This window comes from Tursiops truncatus, chromosome 2 (genome assembly GCF_011762595.2).
Source record: "Tursiops truncatus isolate mTurTru1 chromosome 2, mTurTru1.mat.Y, whole genome shotgun sequence".
NCBI classification, from domain to species: domain Eukaryota; kingdom Metazoa; phylum Chordata; class Mammalia; order Artiodactyla; family Delphinidae; genus Tursiops; species Tursiops truncatus.
The window spans coordinates 166394700-166422643 of NC_047035.1; the positions used below are offsets into that span (position 1 = coordinate 166394700).

At 40.9% G+C, this 27944-nt stretch overlaps 1 protein-coding gene across 1 annotated transcript in view; it reads left to right on the forward strand.

Moving 5' to 3' along the window:
* The window catches only part of MYO3A (myosin IIIA), a 178029-nt gene extending 150403 nt beyond the window's left edge, over nucleotides 1-27626 (forward strand). The window contains exons 30-33 of the mRNA XM_019933176.3: nucleotides 1538-1682; nucleotides 19783-19889; nucleotides 25725-25765; nucleotides 27117-27626. Coding sequence (XP_019788735.2) covers nucleotides 1538-1682; nucleotides 19783-19889; nucleotides 25725-25765; nucleotides 27117-27264 — 441 coding nt within the window. The 3' untranslated portion in view covers nucleotides 27265-27626. The remainder of the gene's footprint in view (nucleotides 1-1537; nucleotides 1683-19782; nucleotides 19890-25724; nucleotides 25766-27116) is intronic.
* The last annotated feature ends 318 nt before the right edge of the window (nucleotides 27627-27944 follow it).

Below are 27944 nucleotides of genomic sequence, written 5' to 3' on the forward strand. Positions count from 1 at the left end.
AGTAAGGAGACTAGTCATTGGTTTATACAGCCTACTAAAATGCTGGCATTTGACAATGCAAATTTCCATGTATCTGAGATCTTCCATTATAGCTGAAAAAAAAAGTTTTCAAAATCCTCTAAAGTCTATGCTTTCTGTACCCCAAATTTTGAGAAGACATAATTAGGTATCAGAATCAGATGGTAGCATTACTGAGCATATATGCAATGAAGATGACAATCTATATGTTCCGTCATGGCCATGAGGAACCATCAAGAAAAGCCACAAAGGAAAATTCCCTCTTGGAGAATATCTCGTGCTATTGGTAGGCGTGTTTCAGCTGTTTCTAGAAGGGGCAGTCGGCTTTAGGGCTTCTCCCGGGTGTACATGGAACTCTGATAAATTAGTGCTATGGAGAGATCACAGGCCCCTGTCCCTGCCCCACTCTGGCTCTTTCTCTCTTTCTAGGTGTTTGACCTTGAGAAAATCACTTTATGTGTCAGGACCCTTATTTTCTCCTGTGTAAAGTGAAGGATTTTCACTAGGTGGCCTCTAAAATGCATATTATAAATGAATATGTACTATCAGGGTAGTCAATAGTGTATGAAATCATAGAAGAAATGTCATAATGGGTTCAAAGAAGGATCACCTATTACTGCTGAGTCTCTAAACTCTGCCTTTTGTCTGACGGTGGCTAAGCCCGCAAGAAACACAGTAACTGCCCTTGGACACCCCCTGACTGTTACGAGTGTGGCCCAAACATCTCCAACCCCTAGCTGGTCATAGATCTGCCATTGTTTTATTTAGTCCCTTCCTGTTCTACTTTTTTTTTAAGCACATGGAAATACTGAGTTTGATATACAGGCGGTCCTTCCCTTCCTTGTGATAAATCTGCTCACTCTAAAGACCAAAGCAGAGATTAGGACCCTGACCTGCCAAGCAGCTGCCACATTCAGGAGATGCAGAATCGCCTGGCATCCACCTACAGCTGGCAAAACCACCGTGGGAGTGGATTCGGTACTCCCCGGGAGCAGAGCTCGAGGCAGAAGAGCAGGAGCCCCACCTTCAACCTAGCAGGGCAGCCGTGTTAACAGACAAGGTAGAGGCAGAGGGGCCAGGATGGAAAGAGGAACCAGGAGAGAGAGGGTAGCGTTGAAGTCAGGCGAAGAAGCCTGGACAGGAAAGGAGGGAGGTCAACACAGTCCCAGTCAGCACGGGGGCTCCTCAGGATAAAGCAGAAGAGCCACAGCAGCAGAATGCTAAGGATGGAAGCCAGATCTTAGGGACCCTGGGAAGGAGTTATCAGGAGAGAGTGCTTCTGGAGGGTCATATGTTGGACAGTTTTGAATGGAAGATGTGAGATGGGCAAGTAGCGCAAAGGGGGAGGTTTTGTCAAGTGAGGACTTTATCCGACCTTGGTACGGGGTCAGGGTGAGTCCTGGAGAAGTACATGAGAGCCCCAGGGGGAGCAGTTCAGGAATTGACCAGACCCCAGTGTACCTTGGAGCTCACTGAATTCTCTTCCTTGATCTAATCTGATATGTGACCTTCTTTTTAGATAACAAAGCTATCTGAAGAATATTTCATTCTGCAGAAAAAACTGAATGAAATGATTTTGTCACAGCAACTGAAGCCTCTTTATCTGGGTGTCTATCCTTATAAGCCAATTACTAGACGAGTTTCTTCTCAGCAGTGCATCTCAGGTAAAGATGGGTAGAGTTGGAACTTCCCGAAGGGACAGGCAAAGCCAGATACTTTGTTTATTAGTTGTCCACCTTTATTCTATAGCAGATTTGAGGTGACAATGTTTTAACTGTCTTGGCAAGCGTGTTCATTTTATTTCATTTTTTATAAGTAGATAACACACTTTTCCAGAATATTCCACATACCCCCTACCTTTTTTGATTTCATTCTCCTCTTCTTTTCTTTTCTTTTTTTTTTTTTGCGGTATGCGGGCCTCTCACTGTTGTGGTCTCTCCCGTTGCGGAGCACAGGCTCCGGACGCGCAGGCTCAGCGGCCATGGCTCATGGGCCCAGCCGCTCCGCGGCATGTGGGATCTTCCCGGACCGGGGCACGAACCCGTGTCCCCTGCATCGGCAGGCGGACTCTCAACCACTGCGCCACCAGGAAAGCACTCCTCTTCTTCTCTTTTTCTTTTCTTTTTTCCCTTTATATACACTTTAACTAGAACTTGGCATATGATGCCAAAAGGGAGTAGAAAGGGATGGAGTTGGGGGAGGTTGGGGAGCAGGGTGCAGTTTGGATAAGCGGGAGCAAACAAGTGAAATATATCTGTTCCTTCTGTCAAAATCTGTATGTTAAGTAGAAGGTGCAAATCTCCATTCAGATGCACAAACCCAGATGCACTATTACATTTTCTTCTTATCAGCCTAAGTCACTGTCTGCCCACATTCACTAAACTGGTGGCAAATTCAGACTCAGGAATTATCAGACCTCCCCTTCCCCAGGGCTGTGCAAGGGCCCCGGGGCCTTATATAGCCACCAAAGGATCAGGTAAAGCCTGTAGTCACTAGTTAGTTGCCCACAGGTACTGCTGTGACCCTCATCTCCTAGCTGGCCTCCCGATCTCTACAAGTCGCGAGGCTCTGCTGCTCCCATTCGCGCAGGAGACGCTGGGAAGCGGGTGTGTCAGGAGTCTTACCAGGTTTGCACACGCTCCCAGTAGCCCTCCTCCCTGCAGCCTTATCACCTCCCCAGGGGCGGCCACCCATGGCCCTGCTGGGCCCTGTCTGGGAGAATCTGCATTTATTTTCCTTTGGTCCTTATTTCTCGGAGGCCCTCGCCCGCTCAGGGCACCAGGCCCCACCTCTGCAGTGAGTTTGGCTCTTACCAAAGCCAGGACCACCGCTAACCTCAGGCAACTTCCCTGGAAGTCCCTTAGGCAGGGAAGGACTAAGATGAGCCCGGCTATTTGTCTGATACGGGAGGAAGGAAAAATAGCTTAATGTTTCAATCAGTTATCCTGCCACATTGTTTTCAAGACTTGTGTGAAGCTTTAAAAACAGCAACAACAAAAAACACTGCCACGAAGTGTCCACCCTTCCCAGCCCTGCTGCTCCCAGGCCCTGGCCCAGACCTCTTGACGTGAAGAAGCAGCCTGGCAAGTCAGAGTCCGGAGGCCCATTAGTTTGAATGCCACCGATGCCCCCTGCCCGGAGGCCTGCTGACCGGCAGAGCAGAGAGGGGCTCGGGGGCTTCAGCCTCCCTCGTGGCTGTGTGCGCAGAGGCCCTGGTGAAGGCGGGGCAGTGAAGTGCTGGAGGGAGCTTCCGGGTAAGCAGCTCAGCCCAGGGCTCAGCAGGAAGCAGGGGGTGGAGGGGGGCCGCGGACGCTTCCTGGAGGGGAGTGGAGGCCACCAGTGTTTTGCCACGACCTGCACTTTTGACCATCCAGGGAGTTTTGTGTGTGTCGTGTGTTGTGTATGTGTGTTTACTGAAAACGCTTTCAGGTGCACAGCGTGATGATTGGAGGCCCACATACCTGGCGAAATATGACTGCAGTCAAGCTAATTAACACATCTTCTTCTCACATAGTTGCCTTTTTTGGCGTGTGTGTGATGAGAGCACCTGAAATCCACTCTCCTAGCACATTCCCAGGATTCGGTACCGTATTATTACCTGTAGTCACCGTGCCGTACGTTGGATCTCTAGACTTATTCATCCTGCACACCTGCAACTCTGTCCCCTTTGACTAACATCTCCCTGCTTCCCCCGCCTCCCCACCCCTGGTAACCACCATTCTGCTGTCTGCTTCTAGTGTTTGACTTCTTTAGATTCCACGCATGAGTGAGACCATGAGGTTTTTCTTCTTTCTGCACCTGGCTTATTTCACTCAGCATAATGTCCTCCAGGTTAATCCATGTTGTCCCAAATGGCAGGATCTTCTTTAAGGCTGAATAATATTCCTCTGTGTGTGTGTGTGTGTGTGTGTGTGTGTGTATCACATCTCCTTTCTTCACTCATCTGTTGCTGGACACTTAGGTTGTTTTCCATATCTTGGCTATTGTGAATAATGTTACAGTGAACATAAACCTATCATGTAAGGTACTGATTTCATTTTGGGGGGATATATACCCAGAATAGGGATTGCTGGATCATATGGTAGCTCTATTTTTAGTTTTTTCAGGAATCTCCATATTCTTCTCCATAATGACTGAACCAATGCACCATCTCACCAAAGGTGTACAAGGGTTCTCTTTTCTCCACGTCCTCTCGCCAGCATTTGTTTCTCTTGTCTCTTTGATAATAGACATACTGATACCTGTGAGGTGGTATCTCATTGAGATTTTGATTTGTATGAAAGCAGTCTTTCATATACTGTTGGCCATTTGCATGTCTTCTTTGGAAAAATGTCAATTCAGGTTGTTTGCCAATTTTTTAATCTGGTCGCTTGGTGTGTATGTGTGTGTGTGTGTGTGTGTGTGTGTGTGTGTGTTTGGCTGTTCAGTTGCATGAGTTCCTTATTTTGGTTATTTGGATATTGTCTGAAATATATCCAGTATGTGGTTTGCAAATATTTTCTCCTATTCTGTAGGTTGCCTATTATATCTTGTTGATGGTTTCCTTTGCTGTGCAGAAGCTTTTTAGTTTGATGTAGTCCCACTTGTTGATTTTTGCTTTTATTGCCTGAGCTTTTGGTGTCATATCCAAAATATTACTAGCAAGGCCAACGTCAAGAAGGTTTTCCCCTATGTTTTCTTCTAGGATTTTTATGGTTTCAGGTCTTACGTTTAAGCCTTTAATCCATTTAGAGCTGATTTTCTTGTATGGTGTAAGATGACTCCAATTTCATTCTTTTGCATGTGGATATCCAGTTTTCCCAGTGCTGTTTATTCTTTCCCCATTATGTATTCTTGATGCCCTTGTCAAAATTAGTTGACCCATATATACTTGGGTTCATTTCTGGGCTCTCTATTCTGTGCCATTGATTTATGTGCCTGTTTTAATGCCAGTACCGTACTGTTTTGATTACTTTAGCTTTTTATTTAGCTTAAAATCAGGAAGTGTGATGCCTCCACTCTTCTTCTTTCTCAAGATTGCTTTGTCAGGGACTTTGAAAAGGCCTAAAAGCAGCAGAACTTTACTAGAAAGTCAAAATAGTTCACTTCATTCTTCAATGAAGGCCAGCCTGGCCAACATCTGAATTTTCCCCTGTCCCTGAGAGTAGCAGAGGAAGTGCCTGAGAGAGGGCCTGAAGTGGCCTGAAGACACAGAGGGGTCTGGGCAGACCTGACAACCCAGAACCAAGTAGGAAGGGAGGGCACTGGGAGATGCAGTGGCCCGGGGAGAAAACAGAAACCCAGAATGACTAAGTTTTCTCAGAAGACACTAAGAAAATGGAAAGCAACTGAGTTTAACTAGGATTCGTTAACAGTAACGTCATGCTAGAAAATCGAAATGAGCACTAAGAGGGAGGAATTAAGTCGAGTTTTAGGAACATCAAGTGACATTTTTGTACATCTGAACTGTTGTACGTCGTGACCACTTAACCCAGATGAAGTGGTGGCTGAGACAGTCAACAGTCTTAAGCAAAGGTTAGTCGGTAGATGCCCTACCAGCTAGTGGGTAGATGCCCACCACCCTACGGGTGGATGCGTGCATGGTGACTGAAGCCGTTGAGTAGATGAGATCATCCAGGAAATCCACCTATGGTGAGAAGAGAAGAGAACCAGAGCGTGAGTCTAGACGTGTACGGGTCAGCTAGAGAGGACCCAGCAAAGAGGACCAACCAGAGAGGTGGGAAGGACACAGGGAGCCCAGTACTTCAGAAGCCACAGAAGAGGGTTTTAAAGATGTCATGCAGGATGGTGCAGGATGATGCTGACAGAGCAAGTGGGGAGAGAACTATAAAATATCCCTTGAATCTCCTATATGTTAACAGTTACTTACAACTTCCCCTCACGTTTGTGAATAGACACGAAGGGAAAGGGGGATGCTGACAATCACTGTGCTACTTCTGGGAGATTCACCCTCCGATATCTGCCGGGTTTTGTCATTAGGTGTAGTCTATGTTCAGATATTTTAATGATCTAGGCAGCTTTCTAAAAAATTTCTTGAATAGTTTATAACAGTTCACAGTAAATATAGTTCAAAGAATTCAAACTGAGGTCACAAATTGGGCCAGGTATTGCTTGGTCAATATTTAATCCCTGCAAGGGATCTAGATTCATTGTTGTACCTTTGGATGTGCTTATTTACCTCAGGAAAATCAAACTCCATCCTAAATTTCTCTGTAAACCAGCCTGGGTTTGCCAATCTTCTGACCACATTTAAACCAAGAATTTCCACCACCTGTTCCCTTTTCCTCCAATTCTAGTGATTTTCCCAGTTATACTTACATACCTTCAGACATCACAAACCCCACACAGGTATTCAGATGCACACTTATAGGAGGGAGTAGATTATCAGTACCACGGTCCATGTTTACTTATCCTCAAGTTATTTCATGTAGATTGGTTTGGTCTTCCTCAGTCAGATTTTCAACCCTTGCAAGCAGGACCATGCCATGTACTATATGTTCATTTTTCTGTTACCCTAGCACACTTATTCATCACATCGTAGACATTTAATAATGGCTTATTAATTGGCTGGAAAGCTGTTTAATTTCCTCCAAGAATTATATGTGGAGCAAAGTACAGTGGCCAGTGGAGCAAAGATTTAGAAGTTTTGTTTTTATTAAAACAAAAAAATGTCGCATTACATTCTTTAAATGTTTCTTTGTTTTTGTATGTTGTATGCTTTTAAACTTCTAGTCAGGGAAGGCCTTATATTGTAGAAGGCCTAATATATAGAGGTCCTGTCTCCCTAGATCATCAGAATTGCTAACCCCGCAATTTGGAACCTCGCAGTGCAGTCAGCTGCCAGCCCCCGCAGAGGCGCATTTAGCCGATACGCTGTGGAACCTGCCAGCGGGGGTTCAACAGGCCACCGCTGCAGCACTGACCTTCATGGCAAACCATACCTCCCCATGAAGAATTTCACTTGGAAGACCAAATCAAGCTAGTTTACAAATAATTATGTCACTAAAGTAGGCCTAATAGTCACCTGAAACTTTCATTATCTCATGCTTCTCAAAAATCTACAGGCATCTTCAAATCATTACTACGCCCGACTGCGTTGTAACAACTCAATCAGCCTTAGCTGGATTACGTAAGGTGACCTGGGAAAGCTTCTTACCTATTCTGAAGAAAGCCCTAGACCTAGAGGGCTGAGATAGGGAGGGTGGGAGGGAGGCTCAAGAGGGAGGGGACATGGGGACATATGTGTGCATATGGCTGGTTCACGTTGGTGTACAACAGAAATAACACAGTACTATGGAGCAGTTATGCTCCAATGAAGATCTATTTTAAAAAAAAAAAGTACAAAAGCAAATTTTTTCTAGAGGTCACTTTGAAAATTCATCAGGGTATTCTAAGTTATAATCATGCCTAATGGTCGTGTGGTGAAAACAGTGAAGGGGCCAGTAATATATCTTGAATGTATGGTTATCTGGTGGTTCAGCTTGATTTAAAGACAGATTAAGAGAAAAGGAGCACAGAATCGGCCTGGGCTGGATACCTGTTGGCACTGAGTGATGTGTACAGGGAGGTTCATTCTGCTATATTCTGTCTGTTCTTTTCTGCTCTTGTGAATGTTTGAAATTTTCTATAATAAAAGATTAAACAAACAAAAAAAGCAAGCCCTAGAAAATATGGATAATAAATGAGAATAATTAAATTTTCAACTTTATTTTAACAAGCTGTAACCTTATTTTATAAGGTTCTCTCTCTGTGAGACATATTTTTTAATGTGCGAAAGTGTCGAAAGTAAAATAATGTCCAAGTGAAAACTGAGGAACTAATTAAGAAGTTTAAAAATAAAATTAGGTAAGTACACGAACTGCTTGTTTTATATCTTTGTTTTGATAATAATCATTATCAATTGAAACTGACAGGAGTTAACTGCACCTGCATTTTCACTGAGAGGAATTTAGTACAGGATTTGTATAACTAGAGTGCGGCCATTTGATCACAGAGCCTATGCTGTTGTATTCAGAAGTATACGATGACATTGCATTATTTCACTTTGAATAATGTGCAGAGTTGCTCCTTTGGGGGGAGGGGGCATTTCTTCTTAACTATGGTGCACCTGGCAATTGTGTTGACCTCTGTGAAGAGAAGAAAAAGATTGATTGTAGGATAAATATACCCTAGTAACACAAAAGCATATTTTCTTTCCCTCTTTTTACAAAGAAGCTGTGACTGTCCAACAGGCTGTAATTTTTTTAATAGGTTGCAAGGTTAACAAATAAGGACATTATGATAATTCCCATGCTTCATTTACATAATACCATCAGTAAATTCAACTCTAAATCAAAGCAGTCCCTTGCCATGCATACATACAGTAGATATAATGAAAATGCTTTCAGAGTAAATGTCAGAAGAAAAGAGCAATCTATTTATTTCTAAATTCTTATGGCATCTAGATTCATGCAGTAGTCCTAATATTTTCAGTTATTATGGTGCAGATTTGGTATTTGTTGTAAGGTATGCCTGTCAATTTACCATTGTAATGCTGGTCCTAGAAATGCATTTTGCAAACTACCCAAGAATATGTCTGCACGTGTACCTGTAAACATATTTATAGCCATGTGAAGACCAGGTAGCTCAAATAATGTTGGGTCACATACTTTATAGGAGTTTGTTTTTCATTAAGAGTAGAAAGTAAAGAGAGATCAGAAGTTATATTGCTTTTCCTCCCAACATACCTCTGATGATCACTTATCTTCTTACATTTATTTGCTACTATTCTCTCTTCATAAGAAATAATACTAATTCCCCCCAAATCTTTCAAAAAACGACAACCTTCAGTATCCAAAAACAAATGATTTTATTTATACCCTTACAATTCAGTGAGTATCATTTATTTTTAGCATTTCAGTTATATTAAATACTAACCATAAAAGCAGTTTGCCATACATGGGTTTACACTCTGAATTATCAAGTGTAAATTATTGATTTTGATGAGTTAACTGACTTAATTCCAACAGAACAGTTGACCTAGAAGCATTAAATGGAAATAGTTAAATTTTTTGCACTCAAATTATTTCTTCTCATTCCACAATTTTTATGTATTCTACACTACAGAGAACATGGAGCTGCCATGGAAGCAGGAAGGCAATGAACAGTATATTTCCCCCCAACTTCCCATTAAATTTCTGATTAAAAAATGCACGAAGAAAAGACTAACCATGTCCTCAGCAAAGGAAACAGTTTTTTCTTTACATATTTTGACATGATATTACTTAGCTATGAGATCAGTTCAAAGGGAAATTACATAGCATATTTGACAAAATAATACAGTCAACAAGGTAAATTCACATGGAGTTTATAATTTCATATCACATAGAGAAAATACCTTCTTAAATATCTAGTGTATTTTTAAAATTTTCTTACAGACATACTGGGCTAGTCCATAAACTCCCAAATATCAGAACTGAACCAGATTACATTTTCTGACCATGATGCAATTGAGATAGAAGTGTAAAAATAAGTCTTAAAATTAAGAATCAGTATGAAATCTGAGGTGAGGCAATTATAATTAGAGTTATAAGTTATTTCAAAATAATAAAAATGAGAATAGCTATATATAAAAACTCTGAATGTAATGCAACCAGATCTATATTCATGGGAAAATTCAGATCATTAAATGTTTTCATGATTAACTGAGAGAAAATAATTAAAAAAGGATGTAAAGTAAGATTTCTTTTTTTAAAAAAAAAGGAGAACAAGTATTTTTCAGCCCCAGGAAAAACACAAAAAGAGAAATAATTTTGATAAGACAGAAATATACCAGATATCTAAATGAAGCTAAAATAGTATTTTTTGAAAATAAAACAAAATAGACTAATTACCTAAAAAAGAAGCCACAAAAAAATAGAAATAAGAACAGTATTATAATAACTATAATTGATAATATTAAAATCTTGGCATGCTATGAATGCAATTTCACAGAGACAAATACGAGGCTAAAGTGTAAATTTCTGAGAAGACATAGTCAGTACGATGATGTGTCTGTCAAAGAATTCTCTTTAAAAAAGTGTTCAGGAACTCACAGTGTTTTAGACAAGTGCATTCAAAATTCATGGAACAAGTAATTTCCATAGTGTGTGATCTGCTTGGGAGAAAAAGAAAAATACAGAAAGTCACCTATTTTATGAAGATCATCTACCCTAGAAGCAAAGTCTGACAAATAACCTCTTAGGAAGAAGGAAGGGAGAGGAGGGAGAAAGGAGAGAAAAAGAAGAAGAAAGCTATGGATCAATCTCAGGGATTTAGAGGTAAAACTCCGAAGTATAGTACTAGCTAATTGAATGCATATTACATTAAAAGACTATCCAAATAACATATCAATGTAACATAATATCCAAAGTTCAAAAGAAAAAAGCCATCTTGATAAATGCTAAAACAGTTTTCAATAAAATCTAACACTGAGTCCTAATGAAAAGCAAAACTCTTACTTAATTAGAAATAGGAGATGCTTTAGCAATATAAAGAGTATATTTCTTAAATCAATTGTCAACATCATAATAATGGTAAAACACTGAAAGCAGTTCCTTTAAAAAGCGGGATGAAGGTAAGGATGCTAGTAACAACACTTTGTTACGTTATTTATTTGGGAATTTCTAGCTGAAGCAATAGGACAGCAACAGAAGTTTCTGAAAAGCATGATTATTGAAAAGAAGAAGATAGGATTATAGGAGTATTAGCAGACAACATGAATTTTGACAATAAAAATGCAGAGAATGAACCAAAATAATGATTGGTACTTGTAAAAGAATTCAGCAAAGATACGTAGCTTTCCTATAATAATTTATAATGGGAAAAGAACATATTGGAAATAAGAGCAAAAACAAATAGAATACCTTGAAATAAAGTTAGCAAGAAAACCACAGAAAGATTAAAAAAAAAAAAAAGCAGAGTGGACAGTGGAATGACCCACTGTGTTTCTGGATTGAAAGATAAGAGAATGTAAACATATTCTAAAGTTGATTTCTAGGTTAAAAAAGTTGTGTTCCATTTCTATGAGATTTTCTTCAGAACTTAATGTCCCTAGATATCATTTGTAAATTTCAGGAAAAAAGAATAATTATAAATGAGGTCTTGCCTTTTAGATGGTAGAACAAATAATATAAAGCTACCATTAAAACCATATGCCTCTGTTATGAAAATCAACCACAGATTAATGGAACAGAGCAGATAGCCCTAAAATTGACTGTAGTATTTATAAAAACCTGTCCCCAAAAGATATACAGCAAACCAATAAGAAATGGACATATAATGCTTAAATTTTTCTGATTTGGGGAGAATAAATAAAACAGCCTTACCTTATACTGAATACCCCAATATTTACCAGATATATTAATGATTTAAATGTGAGGAAGAAACCAGATGATATGAATTGACTGTTTCACAGTCTCTGCTTAGGAAATGACAAAGCATAAGAAGTAATAAAAAGCATTACAAAGAAACACTGTGGTCGATTTGCACTGTGTAAACGTTAAAACCTAGACATTAGAAAGCCTCATTTAAAGTTAAAGAGCTACAGACAAACTGGATAAAATATATAGAACAAGTGGAAAAGTGGTTAACGTATGTAACATAGAAAGAGCTCTTATAAATCATTAGGAAAAACACAGACACCATCCATGGAAAAATGGACACATTGATTTATTTATAGAAGAACAAATGCACATGGAAAACAAGCATATATATGATTGCCGTGGAAATTAAAAGTATAAATTAAGTTACTATTTTTTACTCATCACAATGGCAGGGATGAAAAAATATTTAACGGTGACAAGAATGTGCTAGTTTAATTATCCTCAAACGCTAATGGTGAGACTAAAGACGCAACATTTCAAAAAGTAATTTGGCAAAATATGTAAAAAAGCATTGAAATCGTTTCTGTCACTCACCCAGTAAGCCCACTTATGAGAACATAGCCTAAGGAACTAATCAGAGCTGCAAGAGAAAAATTACGTACATGGCCAAAAATAAAATTAGACAATAAGAAAATGATTAATAAGTAATGGCACATTCATATATGGAATATAAACAGCCCTTCAAATTCATCTTTCATAGAAGAACCTTAGCAAACTGCTAGCTAATCTAACTAGGGATACAAGACTGCAGAATTGGAATGGGAATCCTGTAAATGCATCAGCTTAATCTTCCCGCGTGTCAGGGGGTTCACTGACAAGAGCATCTATACAGGGCTCTAGAGAAGCCGAGAGGCTGGTGGAGGGAGGGCCAAGTGCTTGCTCTCCAGTAGAGTGGACACTCTCCATCCCTCCCTACCTTGGACCTTCAGAGTCCATTCTGTACAAAATGAAGAATCTGAATAATGTTCCTGCAGCCTATACAGGGCTTCCGCACCAGGTGGGAGAAGACTAGAATGCCATCTCCAGATAAGTTATCTTTGCTGCCAGGCTGTCTTGTGCCACTGAAAGCTGTCTTGCCACCTCCTGTGGCCATGCCTGTGACCAGACATGTCCTTATAAGGAATAGTAGCTTTTAAAAAATATTGGTGTATTTCACCTTACCTTGATAAGAACCACCTATCTGTTACAAAGTATGAGTGGGGCAGAGAGGTGGGGGGGAGGCCAGAAACAAACTGAATGTTGCTTGTTTAAAATCAGGTAGTATTCTTCTATTCTGTGGTTTTTACAGGGCAATTTGAGAAAGTAACTGAGCAGTGAATAAATAATTTTCCCAAATTTGGCTCTTTGGAAAAAAAATTAACGTAGGTTTTCACCTCGAGCTATATACCCATATATTTTTCAGATATCAATATGGTCTTGAAAAACAACCAAGAGGTAATTGGGGGGCTCTTAAATGCCACCCCTGAGTTTTCCTTATTCTCCAGTCAGGTGAGCGTGTAGTTCTGTTGTTTGTCTCCATAGTTCCATGGACGGTCGTACACAGGATACATGCTCACAGCTCAACATGACACCCAGTAGGTGGCACTCTCAAGACACTGTCAGCGTCACTGTGTGCATTCCCTATGCTTCTCATAGGGCGCCCCCGTTTATGTATGCTAGATGGCTGGGGGTGAGGGAGCAACCAAACTGCATGGACCAGACGAGACTAACTAGCCTCTGAGGACTCTAATCCATTACCTGTGCCCTACGGGGGTGATGGAAGAAAATGGCAGAAACACAGTGAGCATGTCCAAGAGACAGATGGTGGTCCAGAGGGGACGTCTGTGGGTCTCACCACACAAATAGAGCTGCATTATTCTCCTGTTTCTTCTGTGAGACAGGAGGGGCAGGCTGGGGGCAGCATCTTCCCCAAACCTAAGAGTGTAATTTATTGAAAAACTAAATGCTCAGTTTTCAAGGTTCTTGTGCAAAGTACTCAAACCAGAGTGGCAGAAAGCTTGAAGCCCATGAGCTGTAGGATAAGGACAGGTGGGAGTTGGCTCTAGGGCATCGGTGTTCAGTTGATAGGAAAAGAAGAACTAAAGGAATCACTTGAGCAGTTCCGAATGGGTCTGGAGACTGACAGCTCCCTGCTTGCTGAGAAGGTCAGAGGGAGCCTGTGAGCCAGACCACTGAACACTAAGGCATCCCTGAAGTGTTCAGGACACTCAGAGCAGACTTACAGCTCTTCACCTCAGGAAAACTCAAGGGAACACAGAGTGGAGTAAAACAAGTGGTCCAATTCAGGGCAACCATGAGAAGTGAAAATATCTCTGGGAACTCAGAGCATGAGGCAGTGCAAGGCAGAGAGGAGTGCAGAGGGACTGAACTGTCCACACAAGCTCAGAACCTGCGTCCATTTCTGTTCAAGAGCGCCTCGCCTGGCTGAAGGGCAGATGAGGTGAAAGGCAGACAGGTTGCGAACCTGACTACGGTGAACCTTGCCTTTAACAAATAGCAGTGAATATTCCTCCCTTCTAAGATTTCCTCTGGGTCCCTATATTGCTTAAAGTTCATGACTGTCCATTTGTAAATGGGAATTTACAAAAACTAAACAATTGATTTCTTAAGGAAGATATTACAATAACATAAGTGCATTTCTGTGCTGCTAATATCCTATTTATACATGTGATACTTTTGCAAATTATACTCTGCATGTTTACTTAAGTAAAATAGTATAATTATGATTAAAATGAGAATAATACTGAAATTCAATTTTCTAGAGCAAATGTTGGCCATGAGTTTTAAATCTGTCTTCTTCTGAATGCAAAACGTTGAGATGTTTTTCCTTTCATTGCATTCCTGATCAACTCAAATGCTTAATGAAATTATTACCAGAACTACAATATAAATAAATACTTTACCTTCTGGCTATTTAATATAGCAGCAACCTTTACCAGTTAATACGTATCATGCACATCATACAAAATAGTCACAAACCTAATTTTGCTATTGCCAGCGTTGATGCGCTGCTGGTAATTTGTGATTATAAATGTTTATGTCACTTTTGTAATTAAGGGGTTAGAATGACGTTGGCAGGCAGTGTTTGTGCTCCCCCAAAGGAACAAAAATTTAGAGGGCAAAATAAACTTAACGCCTTTCTGAAATATTTGTATGCTGAAAAGCTCACAGGCAGTTTGCTCTTCAAAAATACAAAATAGCCTGGGGAAATTTAATCTGAACAGTCAAACCCTGTTGAATACATTCCTCAATAATTTTCACATACTGGCTGCCCACGTTACGTGGCCATGTCTTAAGGGAAGACACCCTTTAAGAATATTTAGCATTATCCTGGTGAAGAAAAAAGTCAGTTCTGCAAGATATAAGAATTAATTGGAAATTCTGAAAATTCAACACGTTTGGGGATTTTTTTATCTCTGTAGTATGCACATGCCCTCATGCATATTTATAATTTTACATAAATGTGACCGTACCATACATTCCAGGATTCTTTTGAATGCAATATTTTTTTCATTTTCTCTTTTTTTCCTGTTTCTTCCCCCCTCCCGCCCACCGCCATTCTCCCTCTCCAACCCACATTGCTCTCCCCATCGAGGAAGCTCTTATAAAACATGTGTTCTTTTATATCTTTTGTAGCTGTGCATAAATGCCCTCACAGACACATACAGATATAGAGATTTTTTGTCATTATTTTATTATGCATCTTGCTTTTCTCCCTTACTACCTGAGCAGGAATCCCTGCACATCAACAGGTATAGCTAAAAATCATTCTTTTTAATAGCCATATGGTATTCCATATGAAGATCACAATAATTTATGTAACCTTTCCCCTATTGTCAGGTATTCACTTTGTTTCGATTTTTTGCCACTATGAAAAATGTTGCAGAAAACTTCTCTGAAAATGTCCTTGTATACTGATGATATTTTTATGGGATAAGCCTCCAGGGGTGGAGTCGTTGAGTTGAAAGGCATTTTGGGTTTTGATAGATTGCTTTCCTAAAAGGCCCTAAGAAGATGTTTCCTTCAACAATTGGTTTGAATTCACTTTTTCTGACATCCTGTCCAGTAGTGTTATCCTTCTTTTTAATCTTAGCTAATATGCCTGGAGTAAAATGATATTACACTGTTATTTTAATTCATATTGTCTTGTCTGCTGACAAGCTCATTTGCCTTTCATGCTTGTTGGCTTTTTGGATTTGCTCATCTTGAACTCGCTACTTACATCTTTTGCTCATTTTTCTGTTGGTCTGTATTTTGTAGTCATTTGCCACCTTTGTATGACTCCTGAGTTCTAGTGAAGACATTTGTACCCCTAGATTGTTCATGAAGTCATCCAGATTTCCTTTCAGGATGTTTGTGGGTTCCTTCATTTACATTTATCTTTGAAGAATCAGGATTTATTTTTGTATCTGGTGACAATAGTGATCCAGTTAAGAAAATTATATTGAGTGTCTGCTCTTCACTTAGCACTGTGTCTCTAAGCTAAAATGGATTCAGTTAGGCTTTTTAGCATCTCCAAACACCTACCACCTGTACCTATCCAGTGAAGAAGCATGAGGGCATCAGATCCTAAGGTATAATGCCCACCATCCAAAAACATATGGTCCCACTATTTTTTTTAAGTCATAGGTAAAAATAGTAAGAAGTATGAGATTAAGTGTTGCATTATTTTGCTAGGGCTGCCATAACAAAGTTCCACAGACTTGGGGGATTAAACAACAGAAATGTTATTTCCTCACAGTTGTGTAAGCTGGAAGTCCAAGATCAACGTGTCGTCAAGTTTGGTTTCTTCTGAGGTCTCTCCTTGGCTTATAGATGCCATCTTCTCCCTCTGTCTCCGCATGGTCTTCCTTCTGTGTGTGTCTGTGTCCTAATCTCCTCTTCTTATGAGAACACCGAGCATACTGAATGAGTGAGGCCATAGTGACCTCACTTTGAAGACCCTTTCTCCAAACACCTTCATATTCTGAGGAACTGGGGGTTAGGACTTCAGTGTATGAATTTTGAGGGGACACAATTCAGCCCATAACACGTTTCAAATAAATTGCACAGCCTGTGAGTACCATTGATGTTCACGTGAGACGGAGATGACTGGGCCATCTGTGAAATCTTCACGGAAGAGGCGGAGGTGGAGACAGGCATTGAAGGATGCTTAAGATTTCAGTGAGGCCATGAAAAACCTTTCTATGAGATGAGAATAAGCAAAGTTACAGCTCTTAACGTGGTGTGCTGGGGTTCCAGTTAGGTAACGAGGCTAACCAGAGGAGGTAGTTCATTTTGGGGGGAAGTGGGAGATAAATTGGAATGGCTGAGATTGTAAGTAACTTGGATTTAGGAGAGGTTTCGGTTTAATGGAGAAGGAAAAAAGCATCACAAATTTTTGGAAAGTGGAATTTCGTCATGGTATTTAAGGAAGGAAAATCTGGTTTTCATGTGTGAGATAAAGCACAGGGCGCATTAAGACGCTGCCACGGTTGTTAAATGAGCAGTTTAGCCCAGGCTGGTAGCAAGGGTAAGCAAGAACTAGTGGATGAGTATTAGGCATTTCAAAAAATGTGTCAAAAAAGTTGACAGAATTTGCTGATTGCCTGCTTCCAGGAAACGAAGAAGAGGAATTAGGCGCGGGTGACATCAGTATTATAAACCTGGGGGACAGAAATACAGTGCCATTAAGGTTGTGGTGTACAGAATCTTAGATGGAGAAGAAAGATGACCCCTGACTCACCTGAGTCTGAGAGTTTGAGATGCACGTATTCAACAGGGGTAGGAAATTAGGGCCGAGCTCTGGTGGATGAGAGGTTCTAGCCGAGTTATGGATTGGGAAATCATCTGTAGGGGTTCATTGTGCAACGTACAAGGAGCTGGGAGCACCATGATTCATTCCAGGAGGCAAAGGATTGTTTACGCATCCAGCAAACTTCTATTAAGCACTTACTATGTGTCAGGCATTTCCTTAAGTGCCAGGAATACAAAGGTAAATGAGATAAGGTGTCTTGCGCGCAGAAACCTCACCCTCAGTCATGAAGGGAAGGGGTGGTCGATAATGTTAAATGGTCATGAAGTCAGAGATAATAAGGACAGAAAAGTGGCCTTTGGCTTGGGCAGTAAAGTGGTCACCCTTGACTGTCTAGAAGGCAGGTTCTATAGAGTCTTGGTGATAGAAATCAGATAGAATGGCAACATTTGATGAGAAAATGAAGAAAGAGCAAGACTTCCTTTATTCCCAGAATCTGTTTGTTTTTCCCTTTTGTGGCATTTATTCAGGTTCTTTGCCACCTTAAATTTATTTAATTGCTATTATAATAGTAATATTCTGATATTTTAATTCAGACTTTAAATAATATTAAAGTCAAGTTAAAATTTAGTCCCTGGTCACCTTTATGTTTCTAAAAACATAACTTGATACTATATTTTAATGTTTCTTGCCATTCAGACTCAAATAAGATATATAAGTGCATATGGCCAATACATTTAAAAATAATAAAACTTGGCAAGAGCCAATAAGAGCTGTTTAATAATCAGCCCTGGGGCTTCCCTGGTGGCGCAGTGGTTGAGAGTCCGCCTGCCGATGCAGGGGACACGGGTTCGTGCCCCGGTCTGGGAGGATCCCACATGCCGCGGAGCGGCTGGGCCCGTGAGCCATGGCCGCTGAGCCTACGCATCCGGAGCCTGTGCTCCGCAACGGGAGAGGCCACAACAGTGAGAGGCCCACATACCGCAAAATAAATAAATAAATAAATAAATCAGCCGTGGGAGAGAGGATAAATAAGGAGAAGGAAAATAATAAAAGACCACTGTTTTTGGTGGTGGCGAGAATTCAGGTTTTACCATCTTTCCTCGCGCCTGTGATGGTCTAAGACGGGATTCGGCTAGGGCTCTGGTATCTGGATTCCCTCCACCTCCTCTGTCTACTCCTTTGGAGGAAAAGGGAGAGAGAGAATGGGAGATGAACCTCCAGGGATTGGTTGGAAAAGTACTTTTACTCCTCCTATCTATAACTGATCTCTATTAACATGGTCTCATTAACAAAGATCCCGTTTTCTTCTGTTTTATTCTAAAAAGGACGGTAACGAATGATTGTCCTGGTTTGCACTGTTCCATGCCTTACACCACGATGACATACTCCCAACTAGCTGATCTATCTTTGTCATCCAGCAATTTCCCATAAATTTTAAAATGAATGAGTTGGATAACGTTAGGATATGAATGCTCTTGTGATAAATACGTTCACACAGTGAGCTGGGGCTGGGACTAGAAAGTTAGGCATCTGTGAGTCTCCCTCCTGGTCGGAGCGGTCTTACGCTGCCTGTCACGGCTGCTCACACGTAGTAAGTGTGGAGCATTCGTTGATTTGATTAGATTTGACTTGATCTGATTAGAATCGTTTGGAATAATTCAGTTCCTCTGTGTATTTCTATCTCTGAGGATTAGGAATTATTGTTGCCCCATTATTATATGCAATAACGATCCCTTGATGCCCTTAAAGTCCGGCTGAGAAATGTGTGCTCCGATACCTGTTGAACGTAAGCCATTCTCCAGTGAGCACCATACCCTACTCCCAACCCAACCCTGATACATTTATCACAAATGCACTTAGGGGATGAGGTGGTCAAGAATCACGAAAAATAGACAGAAATGGTTTATAAGCGGCCTATTAACTCTGTAGACATAAGGCCACTTGTAACAAAAGCACTGACAGCAAAGCGTGAAGATCCTCAGAAACTCTGATGATGTTGCCGCAGGTTTGAGGACTTGGCTCTATCAAAGAAAGAGCAGGGAGAAGAGGACAAACCTAGTTCTTTCTTGGCCAAGGATTCTAAAGTCCGATCTGAACATTCTAATAGTTTGAGATTCTAAATATTGGTGAATATCTGTCCAGCCTGCAGTTGAGCTGTCTCTTGGTTTGGGTCATAATATGAGGTGGTACTTGAAAAATGAGGATCATGCCGTGTTTGGATGGATGGATGGATGGATGGATGGAAGGATGGATGGGTCACTCTGTAGTGCCAGTGACGGGGAGGCAAGGAGACAACGAGATTCTATGAGCATAATCCTCCTTCCTAGAGATTTTACGGCAGCTTTGTCCGCTCGCTCCATCCACCCTCAGCTGCCATTCCACATTATCAAACTGTGCGTTTCTTTTCTTCCCCGTCTTCTCTTCCCCTTAACTTCTCAAAATCCTAGACCACTGGACAGTCGGAAGGAAACACATGATGAGGAATATAATAAGGGTTGGTGGGGGGAACAAAGGAATTTCCTCTTTCTCCCAGTTTTGGCCCCAGTTGTATGTATATAATTTGTTGTTTAACAAACACAAAAGCCTTTGTAACTGAGTGCTTGTTTATAATCGCCTTCCTTGTAGGTATCTCCAGAGGAGAGGGGCCAAAAATACTGAGACCTCCGAGGCGGCCCCGGAAACCCAAAACACTAAATAACCCCGAAGACTCCACGTACTATTCTCTCCTGCACGTAAGTGGCTCACTCTCATTCTCAGGTGGGAGCCGTAGCCTCCCCTAACAACCAGCGCGGAAACTGACCACCCTAGTCCTGTCAAAAGGGAGGGCTTTGCAAAGGAGATGCGCCTCGGTTTCTGCTTACCTGCCCCTCCCTTGACTGACAGTCTGGGCACTTGGCTGTCCGCCAACCCCTCGTCCTCAGGGTCCACGCCTCTCCCACAGTCCTGTAACCCCTGCGCCCTCCCACAGTTCTCTCTTCTGGTCCTGTAATCTGAGCTGCTGTGCAAATATCAACCCAGAAAGAGAAGGGCCTCACAGCAGGAGCTCTCCAGGGAGGAACCTTAGCGTAAATGGACGGGGAGAAGGAAGGGGGAGGAAGAGACATTTATTGAACACCCTTAAATCCCAGGCCTAGAGTGAGGTGTGTTCACACACATGGTGAGATCGAGTCTTAGAGCCTGGAGGGTGACATCCCCATCTCACAGATCAGGATTCTGAGACACGGATAAGGCACCTGTTAGCTGTCAGGGCCATTAATTGTACTGAGGTCTTCTGGTTTCCCAGCTCCCGTTGACTCACGGTGAGCAGCCTGGGAGCTCTCGGCATCACCCCTGCCAGCCTGCCCTTCCTCTAGGTTCCTGTTCTCCGTGAATGCCCCCAGCATCTGCCCGGTTACCTAAACCAGCAAAACTGCGAGGCATCCCGAGTCTTGCCTGCTGATCAGACACGCTGAAGTGGGGCTCCTCCCCACAAAGGCTCGCTCTGAGTCATCTTCTGCTTCTGGCCTCACGGCAGCTACCCTGTTTCAGACCGTCTCATGCCTCACCTGGAGTAGTTCAGGCCCCACCTAACTGCTTCTAATCTCAGCCTCTGCAAGCCATACCAGAACATTTCTCTAGACCATAACTTTGATTGTGTTCCTCCCTGGAGAGTCCCTTTAATGGCTCGGCAACTCCTTCTGCACCAAGTCCAGACTCCTTCGCCCCCGTGCCCACTGGCCAGGGTTAACTGCTGGTACCTCTGCCAGTGCGTGGCCTCCCACGCTCCTGAGTCCTTTGCACCTGCTGGTCCTTCCATTTACAATACTTATTCCCCCTCTCACTTCCTGCTGCCACAGTGAAGACAGCAACAGCCCTCCATGTCCTTGTAGAGCCCAGAGAATGTTTCCCATGAGTTGCAATTAAGTTTCCCACCTCCCCGGCCATAAATGAAGGTTGACTTTCAAATCAACCATCTCCCGGTCCTCTCCCTTCTCTCTGCTGATTTCTCTCCAGTGTCTTTGGAAGGGTCCTCTTCCCCTTGGTGTTGCCTAGGGTTCAATCTTAGATTCTCTTCTCATCTCATTGCCTTCGGACAGTTTCATCCGCTGCCATGACATCAGCTTCTCCTGATTCCTGAATCCTGGTCTCTGCTCAGATTCTCCCTCTGACTCCAACCTCAAACATCAGAGTACCTAGTGTTTGTTTGACATATTCCACGTGATGCACGAAGGCAGTCATACGTATATATACATTCACCTATATACTATGAGCAATACACACACACCTCCCTATATGCTATGGGTATGTACACACACACCTCCCTATATACTATGGGTACATACACACACATATCCATCTGAAATACACAATTAAATGGTTTTCAGTATAATCACAGAGTTGTACAACCATCACCACAGTCAATTTTACTTATTTTTAAATTTATTTTCAAAACAATTTTAATTGAACTATAGTTGATTTACAATGTTGTCTTAGTTTCAGGTATACAGCAGACTGATTCAGCTATATATATATATATAGCTGATTCACAAATGAGTCCCTGCCCCCAAGAAGCCTACTTTGTCATTGTACTGTTATTTTTAAAATGAATATAAATTGTTTTCATGCATCTTAATTTATCAGTGACTGGAAACCTTTTTATAACCCTGGGTCTTGAAATCTGTGGCTTCAGTGAAACATAGAAAACTAGTATATTATTTGAAGTGAAAACACACCATGGGTTCATATTTATCTGGCCTTTAAGTACTTTTAAATGGTTTTCACAAACATCCTTCTCAAATACATTATACTGCACATTTTAAACCTTTTCTTCGTGACCCAGGTCACTGTAGTGAGCAAAAATGTTTGTACTTTATTCAGAGCTATGCTTATCAGAGAGGCTCCCTGACAGCCGTATATAAAGGAGCACCTGTCTCTCTGTATCTTCCTGGCCCTACTTAATTTTTCTTCACAGCAGGTATAGATATGTATCTGCTTGTCTCCTGGCTGACTCTCCCCTGTGGACTAGAAGCTCCAGGAAGGCAGGTACTTTGCTCACTCTTATGGCCCCACTGTTACTCGTCATGAGACTATTAGCTAAATAACACACGACTTACTTTAGACGAGGCTCTCAGGCTGCCGAGCTGTGGACAAGACACCCCTCCCTCATGCTTGCCCGACACGAGCAGCTGTGCTGACGGATGTCTCACCTGTTAATATAGCTTTCGTTTCTCCTTGGATGCCACCACTTAGGGTGGTCATTCCGACTGCCTTAACATCAATACTAGCTCTCTTCTATGATTTGATGCTCTTAATATCCTACATCTGGGGAATGTTGCTGTTGTCGTGTCCAAAATAAGAGTAGGCTGAAGCTTAGAAACGTGGCTGTGGAGGAGAGAACATCAGCTGAACACTCACGCCCCATTGTCACGGCGTGTGGTGTCTGCTCTAACACGTAGAAGCTGTGCGGCCATCAGCAAAATGACTCCATGCCAGCAGCTTCCTCAGGAAGTGAGTAATGGACCCGCCACATCACAAGTCCCCTCCGGTCCCATTACTTTTCTGGGGCCTTCCCTCAACCACAGCAGTAGGTGGTTTGGCCACTTGCAGGTCCCTTTTTTGTTATGTCTATATTTTGGCTACCCTCTTCATCCTTGTGAAGGCCTCTGAATACATTATATATTCGTGTATTTCCAAAAGGGAAGTAAGACTGTGTCCGCCATGATGTAATGGTGAATTTTAAAGTCTTACGATAAAATGTATTTCTTTATGTCAGGTGGGAGGGAGAGGGAGTGAGACGCAGTGACTGAGGAATGGCTTCTTCAGTCCTCTGAGCTCAGACCTCTGTTCTTTCAAAGGCCTCCTCAAGAAACATCCTCACTGGATATCTCCTCCGTAAGTCATCTCTGTTTCCTTGTCTTTCTCTCTTCTTTAATCTAGTTTGATAAGAAACGGCCATAGGACATTTGCTTCTTCTTTTGCTTTTAAAATTTCAGGTTTGTAATTTGTCATATCAAAACTCTGATTGCAAACATCATTGGTCTTAGTAATTCAGGCATATCTCGTTTTATTGTGCTTCACAGGTACTGTTTTTTCTTTTTTCTTTTTTTTACAAACTGAAGGTTTGTCACAACCCTGCATTCAGCAAGTCTATTGGCACCATATTCCCAGCAGCATTTGCTCACTTCCTGTCTCTGTGTCTCTTGGTAATTCTTGTCGTATTTCAAACCCTCCACCGGCAGTTTTATGGCATTTCTAGCAATAAAGCATTTTTAAAATAAGGTATGCATTTGTTTAGACATAATGCTATGGCACACTTAATAGACTATAGCAGAGTGTAAACGTAACTTTTATATGCACTGGGAAACCAAAAACATTTGTGTGACTTGCTTTATTGCAGTGGCCTGGAACCAAACCTGCAATATCTCCGAGGTGTGTGTGTAAATGCTCCTACTATAAAGTCCTGTGTGATAAAGTTCATATTAAGTCCTCTTCCAGGAAATGCAATATCCTTCTTCATGATCAATAATGCCATTTCATACATCCCTTTAGCCCTAGAGCCTAGGGGACTGAGAGACAACTAACTGTAAAGCTCTGTCTTAACACTCATTTCTTCCTCCCGCTTTGTTCCTTATTTACAACTCCTATTTTATTACCTTGATTCCATAATTGCTTCTATTATAAACCATCTTAAATAATTTTTGGAAAAATATATCATTGAATTACATTTCATTAGACTGTTCTAGCACAGGCAAGAGCGAAATAAGCCCAGACAGTATTTACTCTTCTAAGAATTCCTGTAACTGAGAACCAGCTTGTACACACCATCTCCCAGGTGGAAGTGCTGATCCAGAATAAAAAGGGGTCCTCGCCAGGGTGGAACGTTATTTGATTCTTGGTTGTAGAAAGGGGATCTCTGTTACTCAGCATCATTTTGGATTATAGAAAATGGTTATCAAGGACAAGAGAGACGTTTCTTTCAGATAATGATCAAGGAGGCAGGACCTCTTCTATTAAGGCAACCACCGCAGCAAACACCACCCTGCTCCCAGGGATCATTAACTGAGCTGCTAGGGGCCGTTGTGCTTATGCTGGTAATAGCATTATTTGTAAGCACCTCCTAGCCTAGGGCACTGTGTCAAGAATGTGAAGTAACAGGAAACGGGAAGGACAGGAATGTAATTGGTGTCCTGCCCCTTACATTGTTACTTCCTGAATGGTCCACTCCCAGACTTGATGCAGGAAAGCATTCATTTCCACCTCATCCACCCACTAAAATTCCAACGATAAGAATAAAAGGAACTATGAACTATTTGCCTCATCTAACATTTTAAGTTATTACAAATGATAAGTTATGAGAAAAAAATGATTCAGTATGTCTAAGGATAACTTGGGAAAACCCTAGATATTTACAAACCATTATTATTATTATTTTTTTTTTTTTTTGCGGCATGCGGGCCTCTCATTGTTGTGGCCTCTCCCGTCGCGGAGCACAGGCTCCGGACGCGCAGGCTCAGTGGCCATGGCTCACGGGCCTAGCCGCTCCGCGGCATGTGGGATCTTCCCGGACTGGGGCAGGAACCCGCAGTCCCCTGCATCAGCAGGTGGACTCTCAACCACTGCGCCACCAGGGAAGCCCACAAACCATTATTAATTGACATTTTTATTATCTTGCACTTTTATGGTGCCACCCAACTTGATACTTGCATTAGGGTTGCCACAATTATAATATCTTAAGCTTGTTCAAGGTGAGTGTGGTATTTGTTTTCTCAGCCTAAAAGACATATATCTTCTTTTCAACATGTAAATATAGGAGTTCAAGTGCATTGAGCTAGAACACAGTGAAACACATGACTAATGTCACAATACAAAAGAGAATACTGCTTTATATGTAAGATTAAATGAAATACCACTTCGTTCAAATTGAATTACTGATTAAAATATATCTAGTTATTTTTATACTTAAACATTCTAAAGTATGCTCTGATACGTCAAATTTCCAATTATGAAAAAACATTTTGCAGTGAACATATGTGTCATCCATGCTGCTACTTTTATGCCGTAAGTGGGCTCCTATAGGTTAATGAAGTCAGATTTCCATTCTTCTGTGTCCTGTTGCAGCTGCCCTAACTATCCACCCATCTGCTTTACCTGCAGACAAGGATGACATCAAAGCAGCCTAATTAACCTGCCTAAATACAACTACATTTGTGATAGAGAGATAGACTTTCCAGAAAGTCTGACATTTTGTCCCCATTTGTAGGTAGATACACGTTATGTAATCTTGTGTAGACTGGTCACCACTGTGTGGTAAACTCTTTTTTTATATGGGATGCAAAGATTAATTTCATTCCCGGCCTGGTTAAAAAAAAACAGCAACACAAATTCATAATTAGTAAAATTTGAGTAAACGAAAATTTTTAATTGAGTAAAATTTCTTTAGATTGTAAATATATTTTATCCACTTGCTTATTTCTAAATCAGCTTTATAGGAATACATTTATATGTTAATACTATAGTAATATATAAATTAATCCTATTAAGATCATAATATGATATAGAGTCTTTTTTAATTATTCTATTCTGTTTAGAAGTCAATCCAAGAAGAAAAACGAAGATCGAGGAAAGATAGGTAATTATTATGTCTAACTTTTAATGTCATCTTCTCAAACCAAAATGTAACTCCATATGTTCAAATTATGATTAAAAACCATCCATTTTATGTGGATAGATTTTGGGAAGTAGTGTGCTCTCAGTACATTTATATTATACATATGAGGTTTATATGTAATTTATAAGATCTTACCTATCGGAAATATACTGAGATAACACAGTGCAAGTTATTTACTGAGAACTCAAACAGTTTTTAATAAATTGTACCGTCCAGTATGGAATTTGCTTTTCTTGTCCCATTAATATGGTTTTGATTGAGCAGTTTGAGCATGTTCATGTTCATGAACTTTCTTTCCCCAAACTCTTTGTACTTTTTTGTTCTTCAACACAAGCTAAATCACTTTTTATAATGTTTATGTATTTGTTAGGAAGATGAGGTTTATGTCACCTGCGTGTGTGGCCCACTTCTATTCACACTATTCCCCTTTCCCTATAACATTTCAGCCCACCAGTGCTTTACTCTTTTAATATTATACTCTTTTAATATTATATTTCAAGCAACGAATTTCCGGACAGTGCTCAAAACAATCGAGGGTTCTTGTATTAAGCATGAGTGGACACAGAGTTCCGATTTATGAATCAGTGGCATTCTGAAAGTTCATTTATAGATTGGTATCTTAACTTGAAAAGCACTTTTCCCCAAAGTACTGTAACACCCGGTAGTTTTTCAGACTGACACCTGTTGACCTTAGATGAAGTTCCATCAGACCAGAGATACCGAGTACCACAGGAACCAGAGTGCAGGTTGACTAGATCCAAGAATGAAAATGGTTGAGGACACAGCCCTGTGCGTGTGTTGTGTGCAGAAATTAAAATCAATCCCCTAAAGACGCATGGGTAGGGAAGGACAGAAGGTTACCTGTGAAGGAAGTAAGGTAAGATCATGACACATGATGTGCCTCAGTGGGCTGATAAAATTGGGAAGTGCTTGTGTTAGTACATAAAGGTCAGCTTTCCTCATGGTGGCCCAAGGGTCAGTTGTGAGTCCTGATGTAGACTGGCCAAGTGAGCATTATAATCACCGGCTCTCTAGTAACTACTAGTTTTGTGCCAAGTTGAACGTGGTAGAACTTGGAAACGCTGTCCCAGCAGCCATGCCCTCTTAAAGGTAAGAAGTGAGGGGTTTGTTTTTCTTTTTAATTTACGGTATATACTGTTTTTGCACATTTCAAGACCTCTCTCATTCCTGTTGACATACATGTGTTACTGCTTAATTATCGTAAATACTTTAAACGAAGAAAACAAGTATCTTGTAAGTTTAAGTGAGTAGACAGCTTGATACTGTGGTGTGTTTATGTGTTCATTTGCAGTCAGGGAAAATTATTAGATTTGGAAGATTTCTATTATAAGGAAATTTTGCCCAGTCATCCTGGACCAGAGGAACACAACCTTAGTTTAAGAGAACGAAGACAACAGCAAGAACTCCAGAATCAATGTTTTAAAGCTGATGAAAGGTAATAAACGCACATTGAAGTACAGCATTTTCAATTTTATACTCACCATTCCATTCCTAAGCATTTTCATATACGTATGGACTAATGACAAAGCATTCTTACTGAGCATCGCGTCTTATGATTGATGTGTTGTTTAAAAGTAAAATCATAAGGATTATGGTGAGGTAATCAGACATCCCAGTTTTTCTAGCACAATCCCGGTTTTTACCTGTTTTCTTGGTGTAATGATCAGAAGCACTCCCTTTTAAAAGTTGTTTGGTTTGGATGATAAATTATGTGGTCATACTATATAATTATAAACAAGATCTGTGTTTAATAATATCCAAAACCTGTGTTTAAGCTCTAACCAGTGTGATTTTATTTACTTATTGGTTTCTCGATTATGCTGTGTAATTTCTCAGAATCAGTGATGTCAGACCAAAAACAAAAAATTGAGGAGAAATATTCATACAGAAATATGTATTTTGGATTTGATTTTCACTTTGCCACCAACTTTGTTTGACATTTAACTTAAACCATTTGTAGCTTACTTACTACTTTGGGAATGTTTTTTTCTTTCCCCAAAAAATTCTTTGTAAAGTTTTGAAATTGAGGGCACATAGTAAGATGGACATGTGGTATATGAGAAATGGGAGCAGCGCCAGGCAATGAAAAGCTGTTTTTCCAAAATCCTAAGTGAGCACC